This window comes from Salvelinus namaycush, chromosome 26 (assembly GCF_016432855.1).
Source record: "Salvelinus namaycush isolate Seneca chromosome 26, SaNama_1.0, whole genome shotgun sequence".
Lineage (NCBI taxonomy): Eukaryota > Metazoa > Chordata > Actinopteri > Salmoniformes > Salmonidae > Salvelinus > Salvelinus namaycush.
Genome location: NC_052332.1, coordinates 13,747,387 through 13,774,072, shown reverse-complemented (window position 1 = coordinate 13,774,072; position 26,686 = coordinate 13,747,387). Strand labels below are relative to the sequence as shown.

Below are 26,686 nucleotides of genomic sequence, written 5' to 3'. Positions count from 1 at the left end.
TTTTGTTCCCTTGTTTGATACAATAAGACAGGATCTGGAGCGCTGGAACTCTCTCCCGATTTCTTGGTTGGGTAGAATATCCCTCTTGAAAATGAACATTTTACCTAGACTACTTTACCCAATCCAAATGATCCCAGTATTACTCTCCAATAAGGTAATAAAGGATGTAAATGGATGGCTAAGTTCCTTTATATGGAGTAAACGCAAGCCAAGACTTAACCTCTCTTGGGCACGTGAGACGGTAGCGTCCCACCTCTTCAACAGCCAGTGAAACTGGTGGGCACCAAATTCATATACAGAAATACTCATTATAAAAATTCAGAAAACAAAACATATTTTACATAGGTTTAAAGATTAACTGCTTGTGAATCCAACCACGGTGTCAGATTTTTTAAATGCTTTACGGCGAAAGCATACATTACGATTATGAGAACATAGCCCACTAAACAAATCATTACAAACAGTAGCCAGCCAGCTAGAACAGTTACACAATTTAGAAATAGAGATAAAATTAATCCCTTACCTTTGATGATCTACATATGGTTGCAATCAGCAGACATTCATTTACTCAATAAATGTTATTTTTGTTCGATAAAGTATCTTTATACCCACAAACCTCAGTTTTGTTCGCGCGTTTTCTTCAGTAATCCACAGGCTAAAACGCAGTAAAAACAGGAAGACAAAAAAATCCAAATTGTATCCGTAAAGTTCATAGAAACATGTCAAACGATGTTTATATTCAAACATCAGGTTGTTTTTAGCCTAAATAATCAATAATATTTCAACCGGACAATAACGTCGTCAATATAAAATGTAAACAAGAAACGCACTCTCTCGGTCTTGTGCAGGAAAAAGCTCTGTGACACGGCAGGGTCCACTCATTCAGACTGCTCTTACTTCTTCATTTTTCAGAATACAAGCCTGAAACATTTTCTGAAGACTGTTGACATCTAGTGGAAGGCATAGAAACTGCATTTTGAGTCCTAAGTCAATGGATACTGTATTGGCATTGAATAGAAAACTACAAAACCAAAAAAAAAACTACTTCCCAAATCAGTTCTGTTATACTCACAGACACTATTTTAACAGTTTTGGAAACTTTAGAGTGTTTTCTACCCAAATCTACCAGTTATATGCATCATATATTCTGGGCCCGAGATGCAGGCAGTTTAATTTGGGCATGCATTTCATCCAAAATTCCGAATGCTGCCCCCTACCCTAGAGAAGTTAAGATGGCAATATTGCAGCTGCCAAGTTCTATGGGGGGCTTGGATCTTCCCAATATCAGGTTCTATCAGTGGTGTGCTCACCTATGTTATATTTCTGATTGGATCACAAACGATGACTCCTCTATTTGGTTAGACATTGAGACTTCTCTTTCAAAATACCCCTTACAGGATCTTTTATTTTTCAGAAGTTTCAAGTCTGTAGAAGATCACTGCAATAGTCCTATTACACTTAACACACAAAGTATGGAGGTCAGTTCAGCGCTTCCTGGGAAGGTCCAAACTAACTTCTGTTCTTACCCCAATTCTTAACAACCCAGATTTTGGTCCAGGATTGCTGGATGCTGGCTTTAACTTTTGGCTTAATAAGGGCATACGCAGACTAAATGACTTATTTGCTGATAAGATTTTATTGTCATTTGAGCAGATGGTGGAGAAATATCTCCACTTCCTACAAGTAAGACATTATATTGTGAAGAGCACCACCTTAATTGGTAACCCTGATATGTCTGTCATTGAAATAATGTTTTTTTTCCCACAAAGGAAAATGTCTGTAAGTCTGTTTTATGATGCTTTAAGGTCCTTTTCTGCTGTCGACACACAGAGGGTGAAACAAGTGTGGGAGAAATAATTGTCTGTTACTATTGACGAAGAGATGTGGGAGGACATTTGGAGATATACAAAAACAATATCTATATGTAATCGTACTAGAGCAATCCAGTTAAGAATAATACACAGATTGCATATATCCCCAAATCGCAGACATGCTTTTAGCCCCTCTTCCTCTTCTCCTCAGTGTCTTAAATGCAAAACTGATACAGGCACCCTAACACATTGTTTATGGTCATGTACCAAAATACAAAGATACTGGTCTGGTGTTCTGCAAGAAATCGAAAAGATCCTAGGGGTTGATCTAGAATTGGACCCAGTTTCTTTACTGTTGGGTCTCCCATGTTACTTCTGTGAGTAAGAGGAGGCTTTACAACATCCTTACCTTTGCAGCACGGAAAAACATCATTTTACAGTGGATTATTGATAAGGTTCCTTCTATTAAAGATTGGCATAAGATACTATTTGAATGGGTGCCTCTGGAATATCTGACATGTACATTGCATTCTAAAACAGATCAGTTCTACAAAGTATGGGAACCCTATCTAAATTACCTAGAACCTGAGGTATCAGCTATTATGCTGCAAGGATTCTCTTAGAATGGTGATGATCTATGTATTTCAGAATTGCACTGTACGTTCCATGTGTGGAACCTAACTTCTTAGTTTAAACTGAGCTTTTTTTGTGTAATTTCTGTTTGTAAGTTTGTTTAAAATGTATGTATTGAGAGACGCAATGATGGGGATGGGGTGAGAGGAAAATGGTGTGCGTGTGTGTGGATGTGTGTGTATGTATGTGTATGTATATGCGCAGGTATGTGTAAGTGAGTGCTGTTTTTTTTGCTTTGTCTCTGTTGTTGTATCTCTTAATATGGGTGAAAATTGTGAAATTCCAATAAAAATACTGTTTAAAAAAAAAAGAAAGGCATTGATGTTTATGGTTAGGTACACGTTGGAGCAACGACAGTCCTTTTTCGCAAATGCGCACCGCATCGATTATATGCAACGCAGGACACGCTAGATAAACTAGTAATATCATCAACCGTGTGTAGTTAACTAGTGATTATGATTGATTGATTGATTGTTTTTTATAAGATACGTTTAATGCTAGCTAGCAACTTACCTTGGCTTCTTACTGCATTCGCGTAACAGGCAGGCTCCTCGTGGAGTGCAATGAGAGGCAGGTGGTTAGAGCGTTGGACTAGTTAACTGTAAGGTTGCAAGATTGAATCCCCGAGCTGACAAGGTAAAAATCTGTCATTCTGCCCCTGAACAAGAATGTGTTCTTAACTGACTTGCCTAGTTAAATAAAGGTGTAAAAAAATATATATTAAAAATAAAATAAAAACCGGCCAAATCGGTGTCCAAAAATACCGATTGTTATGAAAACTTGAAATCGGCCCTAATTAATCGGCCATTCCCATTAATCGGTCGACCTCTATTGCAGAGGGAGGGTTCAGACTCAGGGCCTCAAGCTTATACTGTATGTAAGGAGTAGTAGACGTGCTCCAGATACACATTTCACATACAGAGCTAGGATATTCTCCATTATGGGAGTTTCTACATGCATCCAATCCGGACCTCTGAAATCTCCCTACTACCGTATGAGCCCAGGGAGATGTCTGGGATGAGATGCGCTCGAGACACGCACCTGATGCGCTTACATATTTGTAGAATTTTCTAACTCCAGAAAGGATATGGGTCAACATGCTGACATGCCTTTATACTCAGGCATCTTTTTTCAAATGTATGATTTGTGGATCCATAGTTCTCAAAATATTCATAATTTCGATAGATATACTTACATGATATGTAAATCATAGCTATTGTAATATTCATCCTCGTATGTCTGATTGAAAATGGGTTAAATCCGACTCATGAAATGCCAAGCCCCCAATTTATTTTACCTGTTCAAGCGCCAATAATCATTGCACATCTTCATATCTCAGCATACATTTGTACCATATTCAATAGTAGGATATACAAGGCACGGAAAGGGAAACATAGTCTTTATTTCATTAAATGTGCTATTTCCAAAGCACCTCTGCTATTTCAGCATAGCAAATCCAGAGCTCCAATCACAACACGTTTTCTGGAAGAGATGCAAAGGTCGGCCAATCTTTGCAAAATGTTTATTTTATTTATTTAACCTTTTCATATGTGAGTTCCAAATATCTCTAACGGTCGCCCCCAGCGTAAGTTGTTTTATGCACGTGATGTCAGAATGCACTCACTGTTCCAAAATGTGATTATTACGTAGCAGGACAGTTAGCACGCACTGCCTGCTAATTATCTATAGGCTATGTTTCAACTTATCAATTTCTAATTATTTTCTAACAAGTTGTATTGGATTCTGAAATCTGAAGGGATCTGTACACCCATTCTGAACCATAAACTCTGAGAAGGACTTTGATATAGCAGAAGGAGACATAGTGCTGGGGTTGGAGCGGTCTAAAAACGGGCTAATAACACAATTCAGATTCCTGCCAAATATCAAAAGATGGGTGTTCAGAGAAGGGATTTCCCCCAGCAACCCATTGGCAAATTCAACATCATCAAAATTGGGAGCATATACATTGACCAATACTACAGGTGTGTGCCAAATGGTGCCAGTTATGATTTAATATCTCCCATTATTGTCTGAAATAACATTAGTAGTAGAGAAATGTATTATTTTACTAACCAAAATGCAACCCCTCTGGCTTTGGAGTTAAAGTCTGAATGGAATACCTGACTAAACCTGGAGTTTTGTAGCCTTGAGTGACCTTTAATGCGTAAATGGGTCTCTTGTAAAAAATACCACATCTGCTTTCAGCTTTTTCAAATGAGAGAAGCCTCTTGACAGGATTGTTTATTGCCTTAGTATTCCAAGATAAAAACTTTATAGGATTAGGCCTACCTATTCCCATAATACTATTATTAGCGATGTTAGCCATCTAAAATATTGACATGAAAAAGGTGTGAAAACAGACCAAGCATTTGCAAAGATAACAGAAAAAAACTGATGAAAAAAGCGAATAAAAAAAATGGGACCGAATAAAATCAGGTGGAGAGGCTCCATAGCACCAGTAGTGAAATTCGTTTGAAAAAGCATTCACAAAACAGTAATGTAGGTCAACAGAAACAAACATCCCATAACAGTGAAACAGAACTGTCCTGACTCAGGGAGTATTCAATCAGTGCAACACGTAAAATGTGTCTTAAGGATGGCCGAATAAGTTCCCCACAGTATGTTACCCTGTTACAAAAAAGAAAAGGGGCTGAGTGTCTGTACATGTACGAATGATCAATAGGGTGTAATAAAGTGGTGAAAGGTCTTTCAGTAAGTATCTAGACGAAAAGAAAGAAAAAAACAACAAAGGAAAGCTCTGCAAAAGCCTGGAATTGTAGCCATGCATTACTACGCTAGCCATCTTGCCAAATAAAAAGGACCTCCCAAATGTGTAGCCTAAATGACAACCACAGAAGACAGTATTAGTAATTTTTATCAGAGTTCAATAATGTTAGTGTTTCTGCTAATGTTAGTTTTTTTTCTAGAAAAGGAATGGCAACAGGGGAAAAAATGCCCTGCCGTAAAAGTCAAACATACCTTCGACTTAGAGGCTAGGCTATGCAAGCTACCTGGCAAAAGAGAGGTCATAGATCCAAGATACGGCTCAGAAGTGACTGTCGAACCAATGCTGGGCATCCTCGTGGGAGTCAAACTGTAACTTCCTCCGGCATGTTCAATGTGTAGACGAGCAGGGAAGCGGAGTTAGAATTTCACTTTCTTTTCATGAAGTTTGCGTTTCACATCAAGGAATTTAGCTCTTTTCTTGGCGACATTCGAGCTGAGGTCAGGAAAGATGAACACCTTGCGTTCACAGAAGTGTAGCTGGTCTCTGCCCCGCCTCTGGAGGATGCGCTCCTTGTCACGGTAGTAGTGGAAATGGACAATAAACACCCTAGGCTTGGAGTTGTCGTCTCCGCCCGCTGGGGAGGGGCCAATGCGGTGGGCTCTATCCAGCTTCGGGGGTGATGGAACGATGGCCGGACCCAGCACATCCGCGAAGAATTCTGACATGAACTTAACTGAGTCCCCTCCTTCACGTTTCTCTGGTATACCAACAACACGAAGATTGCAATGGCGAGAACAGGATTCCAGGTCATCGGTCTTGTCAATCAGCTTTTGGTTTTCGGAGCTCAGACGGGTGATAGTTTTCTCAAGTGCTACTATGCGGTCACTGTAGTCACACAGGTCATGTTCAAAGCTGTCAATTCGGGGCGGCCTTGTTCATCCGCATCGGCTCGTCAACAGTCAACAGTAAATAGGCAACTCTGGGATGCTGGCCTTCTAGGCAGAGTTGGAAAGAAAAATCCGTATCTCAGACTGGCCAATAAAAAGAAAAGATTAAGATGGGAAAAAGAACACAGACACTGGACAGAGGAACTCTGCCTAGAAGGCCAGCATCTCGGAGTCGGCTTTTCACTGTTGACATTGAGACTGTTGTTTTGTGGGTACTATTTAATGAAGCTGCCATTTGAGGACTTGTGAGGCATCTGTTTCTCAAACTAGACACTCTAATGTACTTGTCCTCTTGCTCAATTGTGCTCCTCTTTCTATTCTGGTTAGAGTCAGTTTGCGCTGTTTTGTGAAGGGAATAGTACACAGCGTTGTACGAGATCTTCAGTTTCTTGGCAATTTCTCGCATGGAATAGCCTTCATTTCTCAGAACAAGAACAGATTGACGAGTTTCAGAAGAAAGTTATTTTTTTCTGGCCATTTTCAGCCTATAATCAAACCCACAAATGCTGATGCTCCAGATACTCTAGTCTAAAGAAGTCCAGTTTTATTGCTTCTTTAATCAGGACAAAAGTTTTCAGTTGTGCTAACATAATTGCAAAAGGGTTTTCTAATGATCAATTAGCCTTTTAAAATTATAAACTTGGATTAAAATTATAAACTTGGATTAGCTAACACAATGTGCCATTGGAACACAGGAGTGATGGTTGCTGATAATGTGCCTCTGTAGATATTCCATACAAAATCAGTCGTTTCCAGCTACAATAGTCACAATAGTTCAAACTAACCAATAGACATGAATATTCAGTAAAGATAAGTGCAGTGAGAGTTCATTGCCAACAGATCACATCATTGACGTGTGCGTGCGTGTGTCAAATCAAACTTTATTTGTCACATGCCCCAAATACAACAAGTGTAGACATTACCGTGAAATGCTTACTTACAAGCCCTTAACCAACAGTGCAGTGTACCTGTGTGTGCGTGTGTCCCTGTGTGTACGCGTGTGCCTGTGTGTACGTGTGTGCCTGTGTGTACGTACGTGTGTGTGTACGTGTGTGTGTGCACATACCTGATTGTGTGTGCATGCGTTTGCGCGTGTGTGTGTATGTGAGTCTATGCATGGTTATGTGTATAATAGCACGTAGGTGGCATCTTATTTCCCCTTTGTATGAATGTTTTAACCTCCTCCTGCAGATGCTGTGATGTTGTGTTGTCGCTAACAAAAACACAATGCCTAGCGTGATTAGCATCAAGGCTAGGCCCTGATGCTGCGTGCAGTTCTACCTTATAGGTAAACAGGCCACAGGAAACATGAAGCGTGAGTCTGATGGAAGTTGACAGTCGCGCTGCAACACTTCCCCTAAAAGCAAAGTGAAAGTCTTCTCCGCAGGGAACAAGTCTGACTGCAATCTGAACCCACTGTCAACTCTTTCAGCGGCGTGGGGTTAATGTTTCATTGTGTCTGTGGGGGGAGGAGTGTGTGTGTGTGTGTGTGTGTGTGTGTGTGTGTGTGTGTGTGTGTGTGTGTGTGTGTGTGTGTGTGTGTGTGTGTGTGTGTGTGTGTGTGTGTGTGTGTGTGTGTGTGTGTGTGTGTGTGTGTGTGTGTGCCCGCCTGTGTACGCCACACGTGTGTACGCTACACGTGGGTGCCTGAGAAAATATCTAGGGACACACACAGGGAGATAAGAGCAGGCCATTGATTAAAGGATTATGGAACATCGCCCAGATGAACATTCCCCTTCCATGTTCCAATCTCTCCTCTGCTGTACCTTCCATGTTCAATCTCCACTTCCGTGTTTGAAAATCTTTGTTTCCGTGTTTCTCCAAAAATCCCATGTTTCTCTATATTCCCTAAGCTTTCATGTACTGAGAGCACAACATACGTCAAGCTCAGTTTACAGGCGATTGAAAAGAACAAGGTGCAAAGAGTAAAATGCCGCAGCAACAACATGAAAGTTACAGTTCTGAGGATGTTCAAATGGCAACACATTTCTCCTCCTCTCATTCATTTATCCCTCTACAAGTTTCCCTCAGTCTTTTGATGTTGCAGATCAGAACAGTCTTAGACGCAAAGTTGGTAGGATTGCTTGTGTAATCGTTGCTTACCAGATTGAGCTTCCATACCAGAATGCTGTGACGCTGATAAACTTAACCCAGGAGGTATTAGGAATGGTATCAGGCCTGTTCAGGTACAGTATTATAGAGGATCACTCCTACTGGATTTGGAGAGGGAGTAACTATGTTGGAAATATTATAAGGTACTCAGATGAGGTAGCAGAATTGGGTCCATAAAGCATTAGGAATAAACCCAAAAGTGCAGCTCTTAGTCCTGATTCCAAACCCATGTCTGGATAAGGAGGGACTGGAAAGAATGGCTGTCAACAAAGAGGACAAGTGACCATGTTGCTGATATCTATGTTATCTATCTGCAAGGAAAGGGTAAGGGGCCTATGGAGAGGAGACATGCATTGGTTTGGAATTGGGTCTTTGCATGTGGGAATGGAGACAGGTGTATTGCAGGCCATGGTCCCAGATATACATTGGTATTGGAGGGGATAAATGGTTGAGTAGGTTGAGAGACATGGAGAGAAAGAATGAAAGGAGAGGAAGGAAAGGAGAAGGGAGGTTATTTGTCCTTGACGGTATCTTTGACTGGGAGACAGTTGATACCCAGATGAAGATGGAGAGATAAAGAGAGATGGAAAATTGAGAGAGAGGGGGAAGGATAGAATATCCGTTCCTCTGCTCCCTTTGATGGAAAGATGGCAGTGATAGTCGAAGAGGGAGAGGAGGGAAGAAAATAAGGAGGGAGGGGTAGCAGAGGACAAGAGTAGAGGCTATCAGTTCCTCCAAAGTCTTTGTTGAAGAGATATTTGAGGAGGAGAGGGGGAGAGAGGCAGGAGGAGAGAGGAAGGGATAGAGGGCTCTCTGTTTCTGTGGTCCATCATTTTGTATGAGGATCACAGTCGACCTGCAGAGACATCATCTACCTCCCACCAGGCAGGGGCTCAGAGAGAGAGAGAGAGCGAGGCAGAGGATGAATACTCAGTCATCAAGAGGAGCAGAGAGAGAACATGAGAGATATGGATACAGAGATACAGACACAGTAGCAGAAGTAATACTCCACTACGGAGACAGAGACAGAAAAATATAATTGAGAAGTAAATGAGAAAGGAGGAAGAGTGACTTTAGACAAAACAGGGTTATAATAACCCCCTACAGTTTAAGTCAATTTCTGCTCCAGCGCGTTTTTATCAATAAAAGTCTGTTTCCGTTTTGCATTGGTTGCATCTCAATTGGGGAGTCTCAATCCACTAAGTCCGGCGATGACGGCCGTTGGCCTGTGCGATGGCTGGGAGCTGCAGTAGAGTGGTTTTTGTGAGACGAGTGGTTTCTGTCACAAAAAAAAGAACGGTTTGAGCTACAAAACTATTATGTCTCCATTCTGAAAAACTTAGACTCTCACAAACACGCACTGTTGTCGGTTTTGCTCTTTGACAACCCAAGAACGCCCATGTCCCAACTCCATACAAAATGAATATGCAGTAAAAATAATTGGAGATGAATAGGGGTTATTCCACATAAAAGTACAAGGGTTATTCCACATAAAAGAATAAGGGTTATTCCACATAAAGATTGTCCCTGAAGTTTTCCTGAGCTTTCCTCATAGAGAATGATTTGTATCTGTCTCAGTGAGGGCACGGCAGGCGCCAATGGGGCCATCTCCATTTTGAAGAGGTCAATTTTCTTCTTCTACTACTACTATGAGTTGGTATACAAACTAAAAGGGTGCGTACTGCCACCTGGAGTTTGTTGTTCGAACAGGTATAAAGCCAAAGTTGGCTATTTACTTTCCCCTGCAGTAATGTAATGTTTGCTCACAAGCATAATTCATTCGCTGATCCCTCCTGATGACCCGGATGAAATTAGAAAATCCTAATTTCACCAAGTTTAAAATGGTGAAAGTCTTCAATGGCGCTGCCCATGCTAAAATGGTCTTTTAGGCACTAGAGTCATCTATCTATCTCTATGGCTTTCCTATATCTCTCAGATGCATTTTTTGACCCTGCAAAACATACTTCTTTTTTTTCCATGTATTTGTTTGTTCTTCCATGTGTTTCTATGTACTAGTAGCAGTAATCATTTGTACGTATTGTTTCTAACTACAGATGCCGTATCTTAATTTGAGTGAGGAAAGCAGGAAAATAATCCTCCAGCAACAGGAAATGTGAATTGTTATGTGGATTATAATTAATGGACATTTTTGTTAATACATTTTCGTTTGGACAAATCAAGTCTGATCATTTTAAAGTGGAAATTACACATTTTAGAAGCCTTTTAAAACCTGAAATACACAAGTTTGCATTTCCTGCTATGCAGGAAAATTCCTGCAACAACAGAATGACCAAATTAAGGTATGGCATCTGTACAGGGGTTCTAAAATACAACATCAAATAGCTAGATTCCATATGTTAAGTTAGTAGATTTCTTAGAAAAGGGTATTTGACCTACAGGGGTATGACTACTACTCACAAGCTTATTTACATGTGGGTTAATCAGACAATGTGGAGACGCCATGAACACGCGTGACTTCCAGCGTTTTAAATGGCTGAATTATCATGCCTTAATGCATGCGTCCCTTTGGTTCTGGGATGAAGTGTGACACACAGCTGGGATCAGACTGAAGATGTTGCTGGGAGCATGTTCCAATGTTCCACTTGTCTGCTAGGGTTCGTCTCGCGTCTGGCCCTCAGCCAGCCAGCCACCATCCCCCCCCAATGTCACATTGCACAAACGTTTCCCTGAAGCAGCGTTCAGAAACAGCAAATTAGTCATACGCTCCCCCTGAAGCTACCCGCCTGCCGCTGCGACCCCTAACCACGCCACGTCGCCTGTGTGTACGTACATGTGCACGTCTGCCTCGTGAGCATCTCTAGTGTCTACGAAGAAATAGCATTTGGATAACCCCGTTCCCTGGTCATGACGCAAAGTATGACAGATACATCCAGGGCCGAGCGGAGCACTCACACACACAAACACTAAACCACGCGCACACACACGCACACACACACAAACACATACTCATACACACACATACTCTCACAAACACATATTCACATACTCACACACAAAACACACACAGTGCTCTGCCAAGCTGTGCTGGGTGGATCAGGAGGCACTTGTAGCTGGCGCAGGGCTACTCCACGCAGGGCCTCTCCACAGACCCAGCCAGAAGCCAGACAATGGCACAGAGAACCAGAGAGAGATCACAGCACAGGATCACTGCCGGGGAGAGGGATGGAGGGAAGAGAGGAGGATGAAGGGAATGGGCAGTGGTAGAATGAGGGTGTCTGCTCCCCCTCTTCCCCCCCCAGCGCGTGAGGGCGCCAGGCTGCCCTGCATCATGCACTCCTTCCATCCATTACGGACACCTGTCTTCCCTCGTTACGTGTATCAGCGATATTGGACTCACCTGGACTCACTAATCATCTGTTCATTTCCTCCCTTATATTTGTCAGTTCCCTTGCTCTGTTCCCGGCTGCTGCATTAATTGTCTTTTGTTTGTGTTACCCGTTTGTTGACGCTGTTCCTGTCTCGTTCCATGTCCGTTATTTATTAAATGTTTTACTCCCCGTACTTGCTTCATCTCTCCAGTGTCATTCCATGTGTCAGAGGGGTGCAGGGAGAGCGTGGAGAGCGGGGGAGAAGAGAAAGATTGTGAAGGGGAGGAGAGAGGGAGGAAAAAAGAGCAGCATTATCCATTCCACCTTTAGAAGGAGAGGGTAAAGGAAAAAGAAAAGACATGGAGAGAGAACAAGGGTGGAGGAGAGAGAACAAGGGATGCTCTACTCCTCCTCAGGGTCTGTTGTCAAGGCTTCATGGCACTCTGTCAAGAGCCATTGGCAAGACCTAAGCCCACAAGGAAAGACCTGAGCCACAAGGGAAGTCCTGAGCCACAGGGAAAGACCTGAGCCACAGGGAAAGGCCTGAGCCACAAGGAAAGGCAAAGATGGAGAGAGGGAGAGACATGGGCAAAGAGGTACAGAAAGAGAGGAAAGATAGAAAAGAGGGGAGAGAGGGATGGAGATGTACAGAAAGAGGGGAGGTAAGAAAGGATGTACTGGGATTGACACACACACACTATATCCATTTACAAGCACACAAAGAAAGCAAATTAGGGAAAAACGGTTAAATAATGGAATACCAGGTCACTGATACTGTGGCTAAGCTTTTTGATCTGCACACAGTGTGGAGGATTCTTGGAGAGAGTGACTTCCTGATTTTCTCTTACTCCATCTCCCCCTTCAGCCAGCCACCTCACACTGGCACTCACTCAATAAGACATTAGTTTGGGAGGATTATTTGATACCATTAGTCATGGCTTTCCTTGTTTGGGCCACAAATTCATTCTTGGATGCACACACACACACACACACACACACACACACACAGGCTGACAGACAGACAAACACACAGCACACACACACATTGCTCCTTTATGCCCCTTTGCAGAAATGATGATCTATGTTGCTGTTCGAAATCTACCCAAACCACATTTTCCTTGTATTTTGCTCTATTGAGAGAGAATCGATTTTCTCTGAGACATGGATGTGCCCCTTAGTTGTGGCACATACAGAAGTTTAATGTGTCTCTACAGCACCAGTGCACAGAGTCCGTCTTGATACTTTTTGAAAGAAAAACTACTGCGCACAGTGGACTTCTGAATGTTCTGACTATTATTCTGTGGAATAAACCAGAACATAAACAGCATATTAAAGATGATAATCGTGTCGTGTTGACTAAATCTACATCCCAAATGGCACCCTATTCCCTTTATAGCCCTATGGGCCCTGGTCAAAAGTAATGCAATATTGGGAATAGGGTGCCATTTGGTATGCAGGATAAGTAAAGTAAAGTAAATTGACTAAAACATAGTGCCTAACCACACAATTTTATGGCCTAGTCAGCATTCACTCGCAGTTCTACAATATCTTACATTGCAGCCTTCATAGTGAATAAAGATGAAGCACTTCTCCCAATGGACAGGGAGTCATTGTGATTTAAAAGATTGCTGAACCCAAATCCCCCTATAGACGTCTTATTGTATTTAAATCATAAACTAAGTCGCTTGTCAGTGAGCACTTAAACTAGAGATTACATAATCACTGGCATCAATATGAAGCTTTTAGACAGACAGATAGTCAAACAGACAGATACAGGCCTTGGTATGGACCCAAGAGGGGTCTCAAACTGAAATCTCAAGACTAACGGATGTCAAGTGCACTTGAAAAGGATCTACCGTTTTAATGTTGTACTTTATAACAGTAATTTTTCTGGTGATGGTGCTCCCCTGGGCTATTCAGCTTATCTTATGACAGGTGTGCACAACACAGGCCCTTAAGTTCCACAGTTATGTTGGTTTTCGTCTCTCCTTGGTACTTGATGCTTCTGAACGGCTGTAGTGTGGACACACCTGGTTTAACTGGTAGAAATTAGTGTCAAGGATGAAAATCTGCAGGATTGCAGCACTCTGTGTACCCTTGTCTTATTACTTCCATATTTCTGTTTATCTGTCTCAGTAAATATCTCCCCAAACACATCTCTATCAAACAGGTATGACCTACAACTGACAGCAAGTTTCAATTTTGTCTCAACCTATTTGTGGTTCTGTCTGTCTGTCTGCTGGTCCTGTCTGATGTATATTGTGGATAAAGAGTTACCTGTCTAACAGAACACAGAGGATGTTCTTTAATGGAAGCCTTTCCAACATAATCCAGGTAGAATCAGGAATTCCCTAGGGCAGCTGTCTAGGCCCCTTACTTTTTAAAATTTTTACTAACGACATGTCACTGGCTTTGAATACTACAGCGACTGAAATGACTGCAACACTTAACAAACAGCTGCAGTTCGTTTCAGAATGAGTGGCAAGGAATAAGTTAGTCCTAAATATTTCAAAAACTAAAAGCATTGTATTTGGGACAAATCGTTCACTAAACCCTAAACCTCAACTAAATATTGTAATGAATAATGTGGAAATTGAGCAAGTTATGGTGACTACAACAGTAGCTAAGATGGGGAAAAGTCTGTCCATAATAAAGCGCTGCTCTGCCTTCTTGACAGCGCTATAAACAAGGCAGGTCCTACAGGCCCTAGTTTTGTCACACCTGGGCTACTGTTCAGTTGTGTGGTCAGGTGCCAGAAGGGGGGACTTAGGAAAATGTCAATTGGCTCAGAACAGGGCAGCACGGCTGGCCCTTGGATATACACAGAGAGCTAATATTAATAATATGCATGTCAATCTCTCCTGGCTCAAAGTGGAGGAGAGATTGACTTCATCACTACTGGTATTTGTGAAAGGTATTGCCATGTTGAATGCACTGAGCTGTCTGTTTGAACTACTGGCAAACAGCTCGGACACCCATGCATACCCCACAAGACATGTCACAGTTCCCAAGTCCAGAACAGACTATGTAAGGCGCACAGTACAACATAGAGCCATGACTACATGGAACTCCATTCCACATCAAGTAACTGATGCAAGCAGTAAAATTTCATTTAAAAAAACAGATAAAAATACACGTTATGGAACAGCAGGGACCGTGAAGAGACACAGGCACAGACACATGCATACACACACACACACACAATAACATACGCACACATTGATTTTGTGTTGTAGATATGTGATAGTAGAGTAGTGGCCTGAAGGCACACACTTAATGTGTTGTGAAATCTGTTGTGAATATATTGTAATGTTTTTAAAATTGTATAACTGCCTTCATTTTGCTGTACCCCAGGAAGAGTAGCCTTGGCAGCAGCTAATGGGGATCCATAATAAATACACATACAAAATGCATGCTGGGAGTGGCCCGCTGAGAGGACTCTTGGAGCCGAAAACACACACACGTCACGTGTACAGACACACAAACACACTCTCTCACTAACCCCCAACCGTGATGGGCCTGTTTGGAACAGTCTGTGAAATTAGGTTTATATAGCAGGCAGGGAGAATAAAGTTATCATAGACAGAGCTGCTTTCCCCTTTGGAGAGCTGCCCTGAAATAGTTTTGAAGACGGTTCTTTCTAAGATATCCAGCAGAGCTTCCCTATTATGCATTAATGTTCCAATACGGTCTCATATAGTTTTTTGTAGACGTACAGTCTGTCGCTGTTGGAGAGACTTACAAAATATAACAACCAATTCCATACCAACCATATCTTTGTTCATGATTATGGATTGAATCACAGCTTGAGATATGCATAAATAAATTGAGATTCAGAGTGAATCGTACACACACTATGGTTTCTGTACATCAAGTTAAAAGAATAATCCACTCAAAAAATATATTTTGGAATTATTTTTATTAGTCCAATGTTGATACAGTCTCAAAATGCATGATTGCATGTCACGTTTTCAAGATATATAACTTTCAAAAAGCAAATTGTAACTTGCCACATCATGATGATGCGTTTTACATCATATGATTGAGATTGCGTCTTTTCAATACCCGGGGTGTTGACGAATCACAGCGCACCTTTTTGTGAATAACTGTTTTGGAACCATTTTTTCTAATGTACTGTATCCATAGAAATAATGCAAGGATACAATGCAGGTGGCAGACCTCCAATATACCATATCTATTTGAAACCATTTACTCCCATTTAGTCTCTTGGTAATCTGTATAGATGTATTAAGGCATTAGTAGAACTGAGTAATCAAAAGAGGGTCAATAACAATCCCTATCTCATTGGCATCATCCTGCATCATATGTTCTCCCCATTGCCAGTCTGAAGTAGATTACAGTGGCTTGTGAAAGTATTCACCCCCATTGGCATTTTTCCTATTTTGTTGCCTTACAACCTGGAATTAAAATTGATTTTTTGGGGGTTTGTGTGATTTGATTTACACAACATGCCTACCACTTTGAAGATGCAAAATATTTTTATTGTGAAACAAACAAGAAATAAGACAAAAAAACAGAAAACTTCAGCGTGCATAACTATTGACCCCCCCCAAAGTCAATACTTTGTAGAGCCACCTTTTTCAGCAATTACAGCTGCAAGTCTCTTGGGGTATGTCTCTACAAGCTTGGCACATCTAGCCACTGGGATTTTTGCCCATTCTTCAAGGAAAAACTGCTCCAGCTCCTTCAAGTTGGATGGGTTCCGCTGGTGTACAGCAATCTTTAAGTCATACCACAGATTCTCAATTGGATTGAGGTCTGGGCTTTGACTAGGCCGTTCCAAGACATTTAAATGTTTCCCCTTAAACCACTCGAGTGTTGCTTTAGCAGTATGCTTAGGGTCATTGTCCTGCTGGAAGGTGAACCTCTGTCCCAGTCTCAAATCTCTGGAAGACTGAAACAGGTTTCCCTCAAGAATTTCCCTGTATTTAGCGCCATCCATCATTCCTTCAATTCTAACCAGTTTCATCATTCCTTCAATTCTAACCAGTTTCCCCGTCCCTGCGAATGAAAAACATCAGCACTACCGTGCTTCACTGTGGGGATGGTGTTCACGGGGTAATGAGAGGTGTTGGGTTTGCACCAGACATAGCATTTTCCTTGATGGCCAAAAAGATCAATTTTAGTCTCATTTGACCAGAGTACCATCTTCCATATGTTTGGGGTGTCTCTCACATGTTTGCTTATTTCTTTCTTTAAGCGATGGATTTTTTCTGGCCACTCTTCCGTAAAGCCCAGCTGTGTGGAGTGTATGGCTTAAAGTGGTCATATGGAGCTTTGCAGCTCCAGGGTTATCTTTGGTCTCTTTGTTGCCTATCTGATTAACCTCTAATTCCTCCCAAACCCGGATCCGGGAGCACCCCCATCAGTAAAAAAGCTGACTAGCATAGCCTAGCATAGCGTCACAAGTAAATACTAGCATCTAAATATCATTAAATCACAAGTCCAAGACACCAGATGAAAGATACACATCTTGTGAATCCAGCCATCATTTCTGATTTTTAAAATGTTTTACAGGGAAGACACAATATGTAAATCTATTAGCTAACCACGTTAGCAAAAGACACCACTTTTTTTACTCCACCAGTTTTTTACTCCATCAGTAGCTATCACAAATTCGACCAAATAAAGATATAAATAGCCACTAACCAAGAAACAACTTCATCAGATGACAGTCTGATAACATATTTATTGTATAGCATATGTTTTGTTAGAAAAATGTGCATATTTCAGGTATAAATCATAGTTTACCATTGCAGCCACCATCACAACTCTCACCAAAGCGACTAGAATAACTACAGAGAGCAACGTGTATTACCTAATTACTCATCATAAAACATTTCTTAAAAATACACAGCGTACAGCAAATGAAAGACACAGATCTTGTGAATCCAGACAATATTTCAGATTTGCTAAGTGTTTTACAGCGAAAACACAATATAGCGTTATATTAGCTTACCACAATAGCAAACATCACAACAGCATTGATTCAAGCTAAAAAATAGCGATAACGTATAAACCACCAAAATATTAATTTTTTCACTAACCTTCTCAGAATTCTTCAGATGACAGTCCTATAACATCATATTACACAATGCATATAGAGTTTGTTCGAAAATGTGCATATTTAGCGGCACAAATCGTGGTTATACAATGTGATTAGTGGCCAAAACTTCAAGCAATCTGTCCGGCGCCATCTTGGAGAGGCACCTAATCTAATCGAAAACTATTCATAAACTTGACAAAAAAATACAGATTGGACAGCAAATGAAAGATAAATTAGTTCTTAATGCAATCGCTGTGTTAGATTTTTAAAATTAACGTTACTGCGCAATACAGCGTGCGCTAAAGCGAGACCGCACCATAATTCATGGCGGAATTATTATTTGACATTTGTCAACATAAGTACGAATTAAGAGCATAAAGACTGCTTACTATTAGCTGAGCTTCCATCAGAATCTTGGGCAAGGTGTCCTTTCTCCAGAACAATCGTCTTTTGGTTGAAAGATGTCCTCTTGTCCTGTCGAAATAGCCGCTAACGTTAGCCACCCACTGGAGAGGTGTCCAACTCGTGAAAGCGCATCACAAAGAAATCCAGGAAAATCGCAATAAACTGATATAAACTGCTATAAATCGGTTTAAATTAACTACCTTATGATGTCTTTAACAACTATAACGAATAAAAACATGACCGGAGATACAGAACTGCTAAAACGAAAGCTTTGCAGGAGGCCATTGTGATGTCCCTGATGCGCCAGGCGCACCGTTGAAAAGAACGGTACTTCCGTTCCACGGTCTTATATAGGGCCCCAGATTGCGCAATCCACTCCATTCAAATTCTCCCCGCTTACTGACATCTAGAGGAAGGCGTATGCAGTGCATGTAGCCCGATGGCTTACATGGGGACTTATAAACTGACCTCAGAACAGGGACCTCGATTTCTGAAATCTCACTCCCTGACAGGAAATGTGCTGCAGAATGAGTTCTGTTTCACTCAGAGAAATAATTCAAACGGTTTTAGAAACTAGAGAGTGTTTTCTATCCAATAGTAATAATAATATGCATATTGTACGAGCAAGAATTGAGTACGAGGCAGTTTAATTTGGGAACGAAATTATTACAAAGTGCAAATAGCACCCCTATTGCCAAGAGGTTAATTAATGCCCTCCTTGCCTGGTCCATCAGTTTTGGTGGGCGTACCTCTCTTGGCAGGTTTGTTGTGGTGCCATATTCTTTAAAAAATGTAATAATGGATTTAATGGTGCTCCGTGAGATGTTCAAAGTTTTGGATATTTTTTTATAACCCAACCCTGATCTGTACTTCTCCACAACTTTGTCCCTGACCTGTTTGGAGAGCTCCTTGGTCTTCATGGTGCTGCTTGTTTGGTGGTGCCGCTTGCTTAGTGGTGTTGCAGACTCTGGGGCCTTTCAGAACAGGTGTATATATACTGAGATCATGTGACATTTAGATTGCACACAGGTGGACTTTATTTAACTAATGTTGTGACTTCTGAAGGTAATTGGTTGCACCAGATCATATTTAGGGGCTTCATAGCAAAGGGGGTGAATACATATGCACGCACCACTTTTTGAAACAAGTTATTTTTTTCCATTTCACTTCACCAATTTGGACTATTTTGTGTATGCCCATTACATGAAATCCAAATAAAAATCAATTTAAATTACAGGTTGTAATGCAACAGAATAGAAAAAACGCTAAGGGAGATGAATACTTTTGCAAGACACTGTATCTGAGTGATAGTCAAAATGATGATAATAAGAAAATGTCTTTATATAGATTTGTCAGGCTTCAGAGTAATCTTCTGTGGATAATAATATGACAGACACTCGTCTCTCTGCACACCTCTTCATCTGTTTGGGACTGATAATCTCTTATCGAATGGATATTTAATCACCCGTCTTTTACGTCTCACCAAGTCTTCTGATTACGTTGTGTGATAATCTGTTTTGATCATTTTAGCGATTCAAATTTCTGATCATCTGGGATATATTTGGATTATGTAATATGTGATGGTAAACTGTGTTGGTAATTTGGGATTATAATCTGTGTGTTCCTGCAGGGCTGAAGATCCGGGAGGTGATGATCAACGTGTCCCGTCAGCAGGTGGAGGACTTCCATGGACCTGAGGACTACTGGTGTCTGTGTGTGGCCTGGAGCCACCTGGGCACCTCCAAGAGCCGCAAGGCCACCGTACGCATCGCCTGTGAGTAGCAGAACCATACCAACAGATTCGATTTTTTGATTTTAAATAGCCAAGTAATCGGTAATATCTATACAGAATATCTCACCACCATGTGTTTCCATCTCTTCTCTCTCCTTTATTCCTTTCATGCAGATTTGCTGTCAACAGTTTAGTGAAATATGTTTTGTTGTGAAAACATGTTAGGAGGAAAGGGTGGTGAGATTTTCTGTATAGCTAAAGGTAATGTGTCAACCAATCAATTATGAACATTATGAACATTAAAAATTCCCTATTCAAAATGAAATAGAAATGACTGTATGCTGCCCTGCACAATCAATGAACCAACCGCATCGCCTAGGGCTATACGTTCTCTCCCAGACTCATGGATATAGATTTTGGAGCGTAGCATAAGGTAACCAGTCCATCCAGTATGCATAATAACACAGTCCACACTCAAAGGCAATTACTCAAATTTGTTTGATTTTGGAGTATAGGCTAGACCAATTATGTGCCAAAGACATTTTAAATCACTCTTGTTTTGTGTATTGTAAAAGAGCACAATCATCATTTTAAGGTTTTTCCATTCGGCTGGAGCTCATGAATCTATGCATGTGCATGAGCACTAATATGCGTATGGCTGTTTTTAATGAATCGTTATCTTAGAAAGCGCTGTCCATTTCGTTGTGTTAGGCTTTGAAACAACATCCACAACGACCATGTTTTACACCGTTTCAACCTGCTGATGAACTTCTTTCTTTAAATTGGTCATCACGGTGTGTCACGCTGGTATAAGGATCGGGAGACAGACGCAGGAATGCGTAATAGTTTTTTTTATTACACCCAAACTACGGCGTGCCGTGTAAAGGCACGGGACGAAGACCAAACAAACACTATACAAAACACAGGGTAGAAACCCAAACAAAAGAGCGAGGAGTACCTTGAATAAATAACACAAACGCACAATGATTAACACACAGGACAAGACTCGTAATCATCTGCACAATCCACAATGGCACGAAAGCCAAAACACACAGCACAGGTACTCACACGCACCAACGGACATTGTAACAATAATCTACAGGACTAGTAAACCAAGGGCACACTTATACAATTACTAATCACTGGGAATAGGGGCCAGGTGTGCGTAATGAAAGTTCCAGAGGGATCCGTGACACAGTGAGGTGATTTTTTAAAGTACTATAGGACTACTGTTTTGAGGATAAGTCTTTGATGTGATTTTCCATTGTATTTGCATTGACTTCAGGAGTGTTTAGAGGGACAATAGAGCCCTGAGTGCCAGGCCATTAGGACCCGATGGGAGTTAGCAAATTGGGTACTCACTACCAAAGCATGTCCAGAGTGCATAAAAGGAGATTATCGTGACTCAACGGTCACATGGAATTTTACTGCAGTCATGACTCATCACTGCCAGTGTGGCGGTAATACGGTCACCGCAACAGCCCTAATCCTGTCTCCCTGTGTCCCTCCCCTCTCCCAGACCTGAGGAAGAACTTTGAGCAGGACCCCCAGGGGAGGGAGGTGCCCATTAAAGGCATGATTGTGCTGCACTGCCGTCCACCAGAGGGAGTGCCTGTCGCAGAGGTAAGGCCTGCATGTTTTAACTCACAGTATATACCGATTTTTATCATGCTTTTCTTATGGCAAGTGTTGTAATGCATTATAGCAGCATCAAGTGTTTTTTGTTGCCCACAAAGCATTTGTCAGTTACATGTATTTGTCATATTTGGATTACTACTACTCCAGGGTTACAGCATCCAAAGGCACATCTACATTTCTCTGTGGAGAGATGATTGTTCCCATTTGAACTGTTTCCACTACTAGCCCCATTCCCTTCAGCATCTGAGTGACTGGCTCTTGTTGTGTGTTTACCTCAGAGTGGAGATGTGGAGATGGTGATATAGGCCTGCTGTATGCTTGAGGCCATATCTATCTCCTCGCATCCCTACGTTGTATAGTGAAGGGATGTAGAGTTATGACTTATTAAGGTGCCATGGATATTATTTGTGAGGCTGCTCCTCTCCGTTCTCATGTCGCTTTCATCTTCAGGGTGAATAAGAAATTAGGTTTTCACCGGCATGTTTACTTTCAGTGGTATGAATGTGTGTCCAACCATGTGTGTCTTGTACATTTGCATGTTTATTGGATTGCCTTGGATTGTTGTGTGTGTGTGCCTGCCTGCCTGCTTGCCGGCGTATGTTTGTGGTGTTAATGTGTGTTCGCACCTTCCTGCCACTGGCGTAACGCCGTTTCTCTGGACACCTCCCACAAGGTCAGAGCCCCCCCCTCTAAATCTAATGAGTCAGCCAGACAGCCACTCACAAAGAATAGACTACCGATTGCTGTCCACGGTGCTGAAATTGCAACATGTCTATGCAAAGCAATGATAGGCTTTCTGTGGTGCCAAGGCATGTAGCCTGTAGCTTTGCTTTAGCTAATGAATAAATGTTTATTTGTAGGCCTATTTGGTTGTCATTTTCACATGTTAAGCCTGACATTTCACAAAGTTATACACGGTGTCGCAAGGCTGCCATGCTGTGTGGTTCGATACATAGTCGCATAGTAATCAGCAACCAATAGATATTTTTGAATATACAACTGCCCTGTGCAGCCTACTTGAACCTGCATGACATGAGTCGTCCTCACGCTCTCTCCCAGCTTGGATAGAAAGTTGGTGTGTGTTAAACCAGTCTAATAATGCCAAATAATGCAATCAGTCCACCCTCAAAACACAAGCTTACCTTGGATTGTTTCATTATGCAGTCGAGCCTACTATCTATAGCTGTATACAGTATTTAGCTGTTATTTATAAACTTGTTATAAGAATTACACATCAAATAGCCTAACAATGAGGGAAAAAGTAGTTGGCTTGAGGATAAATTTTGCCATTATTGTTGAACTCGGGAGGTTTTGTCTGGCTAATAGCCACGGGCTGCAATCAAGGTACATTCAATCAAATTCAATTTGAGAGCCTCCCCTGTCTTCTGAAGTCCTCTTTCTGCTTCTCTTTCTCTCTTTTTCTCTTAGAAACTGTGTGTCTCTGCTTTTTTTTATACATAGAGGCCTATAGTAGCTACAGTATGCGACTGCGTCACCTTGCATTTTTGTGTGTAAATGTTTTCACCAAGGCCTGTAGGTCCAACTGTTTTCTTTACCAAGTATTGACAACCCAGACAGTCTTTCCTGAGACATTGTGCATTATATGCCCATTGCGCTGCCCACAATTTAAATGTAGTCTTGAATGATGCATGGCAAGATATACCAGAGATAAGGGACAGTTTATATTGCAACCACACAACTCAAACCACTTTTTTTGGTTTGAGCCCTCAAGAACTGTTGTCCGCTAAAAATGATATTCTGTTTGCATCTGCCAATTTATTGGCTGTCCAGTATCCAGACGACCTGTCCCAGCGCTTCCTATCCACAGGGTTGGGGAGAAACAGATTACATGTAATCCGTTACCTGTAACTGATTACAAAAAAAACTGTAACAGTAATCTGTTACGTTACCAGCAAAAATGTTGTAATCAAATTACAGATACTTTGAAAAACTGGATGATTATTTCTAGGATTACTTTTAAATTCAGAAAGCATACTTTATGACACCTTTCTATTTTTTGACATTCAACATTTAAAAAAGGCGAGTTTAAGTTTGTTCCGCCAGAGGGAGTCTGACCACAAGTCAGAGACCACTATGATGACACACCAAATATGCTTGGTGGATTGCGGGAAAAGAACAGGCATACGTTTTTTTTGTAGGCTAGTTCAAGCTACAGTGCCATTGAAAACTATTTGCCCCCTTTCTGATTTTCTCTATTTTTGTATATTTTTAATACTGAATGTTATCAGATCTTCTACAAAACCTAATATTAGATAAAGGGAACCTGAGTGAACAAATAACACAACAATTACACTACCGGTCAAAAGTTTTAAGACACCTACTCATATATTTTATACCATTTGCTTTGATGACAGCTTTGCACGCTCTTGGCATTCTCTCAACCAGCTTCACCTGGAATGCTTTTCTAACAGTCTTGAAGGAGTTCCTACATATGCTGAGCACTTGTTGGCTGCTTTTCCTTCACTCTGCTCTCCAACTCATCCCAAACCATCTCAACTGGGTTGAGTGTGTGTCCTCTTACCCTGGCCTATCGTAGTGTGCTCACCTGGGCTGTGAGGGTGTGTCCTCTTACCCTGGCCTATCGTAGTGTGCTCACCTGGGCTGTGAGGGTGTGTCCTGTGAGGGTGTGATTGTCCCTCAGCTCTGTCTTCAGCCTCAGCAGCATGTAGTCCAGTCTCCCCAGTCTCTGCCTGTCCTTGTCAGCGTAGGGACATTTTCTACAGTGTCCTCCACACGAAGGTCTGAGAGCCGACAGTCCACCACACTTTCCTACAGAGAGAGAGAGAGTTTTTAAAAATATACACTGAGTGTACAAAACATTAGGAACATGTTCCTAATATTGAGTTGCACTGCCTTTTGCCCCTCAGAACAGCCTCAAACTCGTCTGTGCTTGGACTCTTCAAGGTGTCGAAAGCGTTCCACAGGGATGCAGGCCCATGTTGACTCCAATGCTTTCCACAGTTGTGTCAAGCTGGCTGGATGTCCTTTGGGTGGTGGACCATTTTTGATACACATGGATACATTTGAGCGTGAAAAACCCAGCAGCGTTGCAGTTCTTGACACACTCAAACCGGTGCGCCTGGCACCTTCTACCATAACGTGTTCAAAGGCACTTAAATCTTCTGTCATGCCCATTCACCCTCTCAATGGCACACACACAATCCTTGTCTCAATTGTCTCAAGGCTTAACATTCTTTCTTTAACCTGTCTCCTTCCCTTCATCTACACTGATTGAAGTGGATTTAACAAGTGACATCAATAAGGGATCATAGCTTTCACCTGGATTCACCTGGTTAGTCTATGTCATGGAAAGAGCAGGTGTCCTAAATGTTTTGTGCACTCAGTGTATTCATGCTACACACAAATCACAACTGCTACTACTAGACTCTTATTTTGATTGCTAATTACTGCAGAATTTAAACTCTTGCCCTCAATCCTCCCTCAAAACACATGTAAATATTGGACTATAAATTGTGCCTTCCTGTATTGTACTTCCTGTATTATGCTCAAATCTTTGATCTATTCCACTGCGCCATGTACCTTATCTTCGTATTCTTATCTTTTATTGTTTCTTATTGTTGTTGCATTATCCAGAAGTAACGTGCAAGTAAGAATTTCAGTGGAGAGTGTTTACCATGTGTATCCCGTATATTAGAGGTCGACCGATTAATCGGAATGGCCGATTAATTGGGGCCGATTTCAAGTTTTCATAACAATCGGAAATCGGTCATTTTGGACGCCGATTTTGCCGATTTTTTGTATTTATTATTATTATTTATTTTTACACCTTTATTTAACTAGGCAAGTCAGTTAAGAACACATTCTTATTTTCAATGACGGCCTAGGAACGGTGGGTTAACTGCCTTGTTCAGGGGCAGGACGACAGAGTTTTACCTTGTCAGCTCAGGGATTCAATCTTGCAACCTTACGGTTAACTAGTCCAACGCTCTAACCACCTGCCTCACGAGGAGCCCGCCTGTTACGCGAATGCAGTAAAAAGCCAAGGTAAGTTGCTAGCTAGCATTAAACTTATCTTATAAAAAACAATCAATCAATCAATCATAATCACTAGTTATAACTACACATGGTTGATGATATTACTAGTTTATCTAGCGTGTCCTGCGTTGCATATAATCGATGCAGTGCGCATTCGCGAAAAAGGACTGTCGTTGCTCCAACGTGTACCTAACCATAAACATCAATGCCTTTCTTAAAATCAATACACAGAAGTATATATTTTTAAACCTGCATATTTAGCTAAAAGATATCCAGGTTAGCAGGCAATATTAACCAGGTGAAATTGTGCAACTTCTCTTGCGTTCATTGCACGCAGAGTCAGGGTATATGCAACATTTTGGGCAGCCTGGCTCATTACGAACTAATTTGCCAGAATTTTACGTAATTATGACATAACATTGAAGGTTGTGCAATGTAAAAGGAATATTTAGACTGATGGATGCCACCCGTTAGATAAAATACAGAACGGTTCCGTATTTCACTGAAAGAATAAATGTTTTGTTTTCGAGATGATAGTTTCCAGATTCGACCATATTAATGACCTAAGGCTTGTATTTCTGTGTGTTATTATGTTATAATTAAGTCTATGATTTGATAGAGCAGTCTGACTGAGCGATGGTGGGCACCAGCAGGCTCGTAAGCATTCATTCAAACAGCACTTTCGTGCATTTTGCAAGCAGCTCTGCTGTTTATGAATGCAAGCCTATCAACTCCCCAGATTAGGCTGGTGTAACCGATGTGAAATGGCTAGCTAGTTAGCGGGGTGCATGCTAATAGCGTTTCAAACGTCACTCGCTCTGAGACTTGGAGTAGTTGTTCCCCTTGCTCTGCATGGGTAACGCTGCTTCGAGGGTGGCTGTTGTCGATGTGTTCCTGGTTCGTGCCCAGGTAGGAGCGAGGAGAGGGACGGAAGCTATACTGTTACACTGGCAATAGTAATGTGCCTATAGGAACATCCAATAGTCAGGTATATGAAATACAAATGGTATAGAGAGAAATAGTCCTATAATTCCTATAATAACTACAACCTAAAACTTCTTACCTGGGAATATGGAAGACGCATGTTAAAAGGAACCACCAGCTTTCATATGTTCTCATGTTCTGAGCAAGGAACTTAAACGTTAGCTTTTTTACATGGCACTTATTGCACTTTTACTTTCTTCTCCAACACTTTGTTTTTGCATTATTTAAACCAAATTGAACATGTTTCATTATTTATTTGAGGCTAAATTGATTTTTATTGATG

At 41.4% G+C, this 26,686-nt stretch overlaps 1 protein-coding gene across 1 annotated transcript in view; it reads left to right on the top strand.

Annotated features, from left to right (window-relative positions):
* Nucleotides 1–26,686, top strand: part of LOC120021886 (netrin receptor UNC5D-like) — a 124,684-nt gene that overhangs the window by 20,065 nt on the left and 77,933 nt on the right. Inside the window, exons 5-6 of the mRNA XM_038965726.1 lie at nt 19,663–19,806; nt 21,284–21,387. Of these exons, the coding sequence (XP_038821654.1) occupies nt 19,663–19,806; nt 21,284–21,387 (248 nt within the window). The remainder of the gene's footprint in view (nt 1–19,662; nt 19,807–21,283; nt 21,388–26,686) is intronic.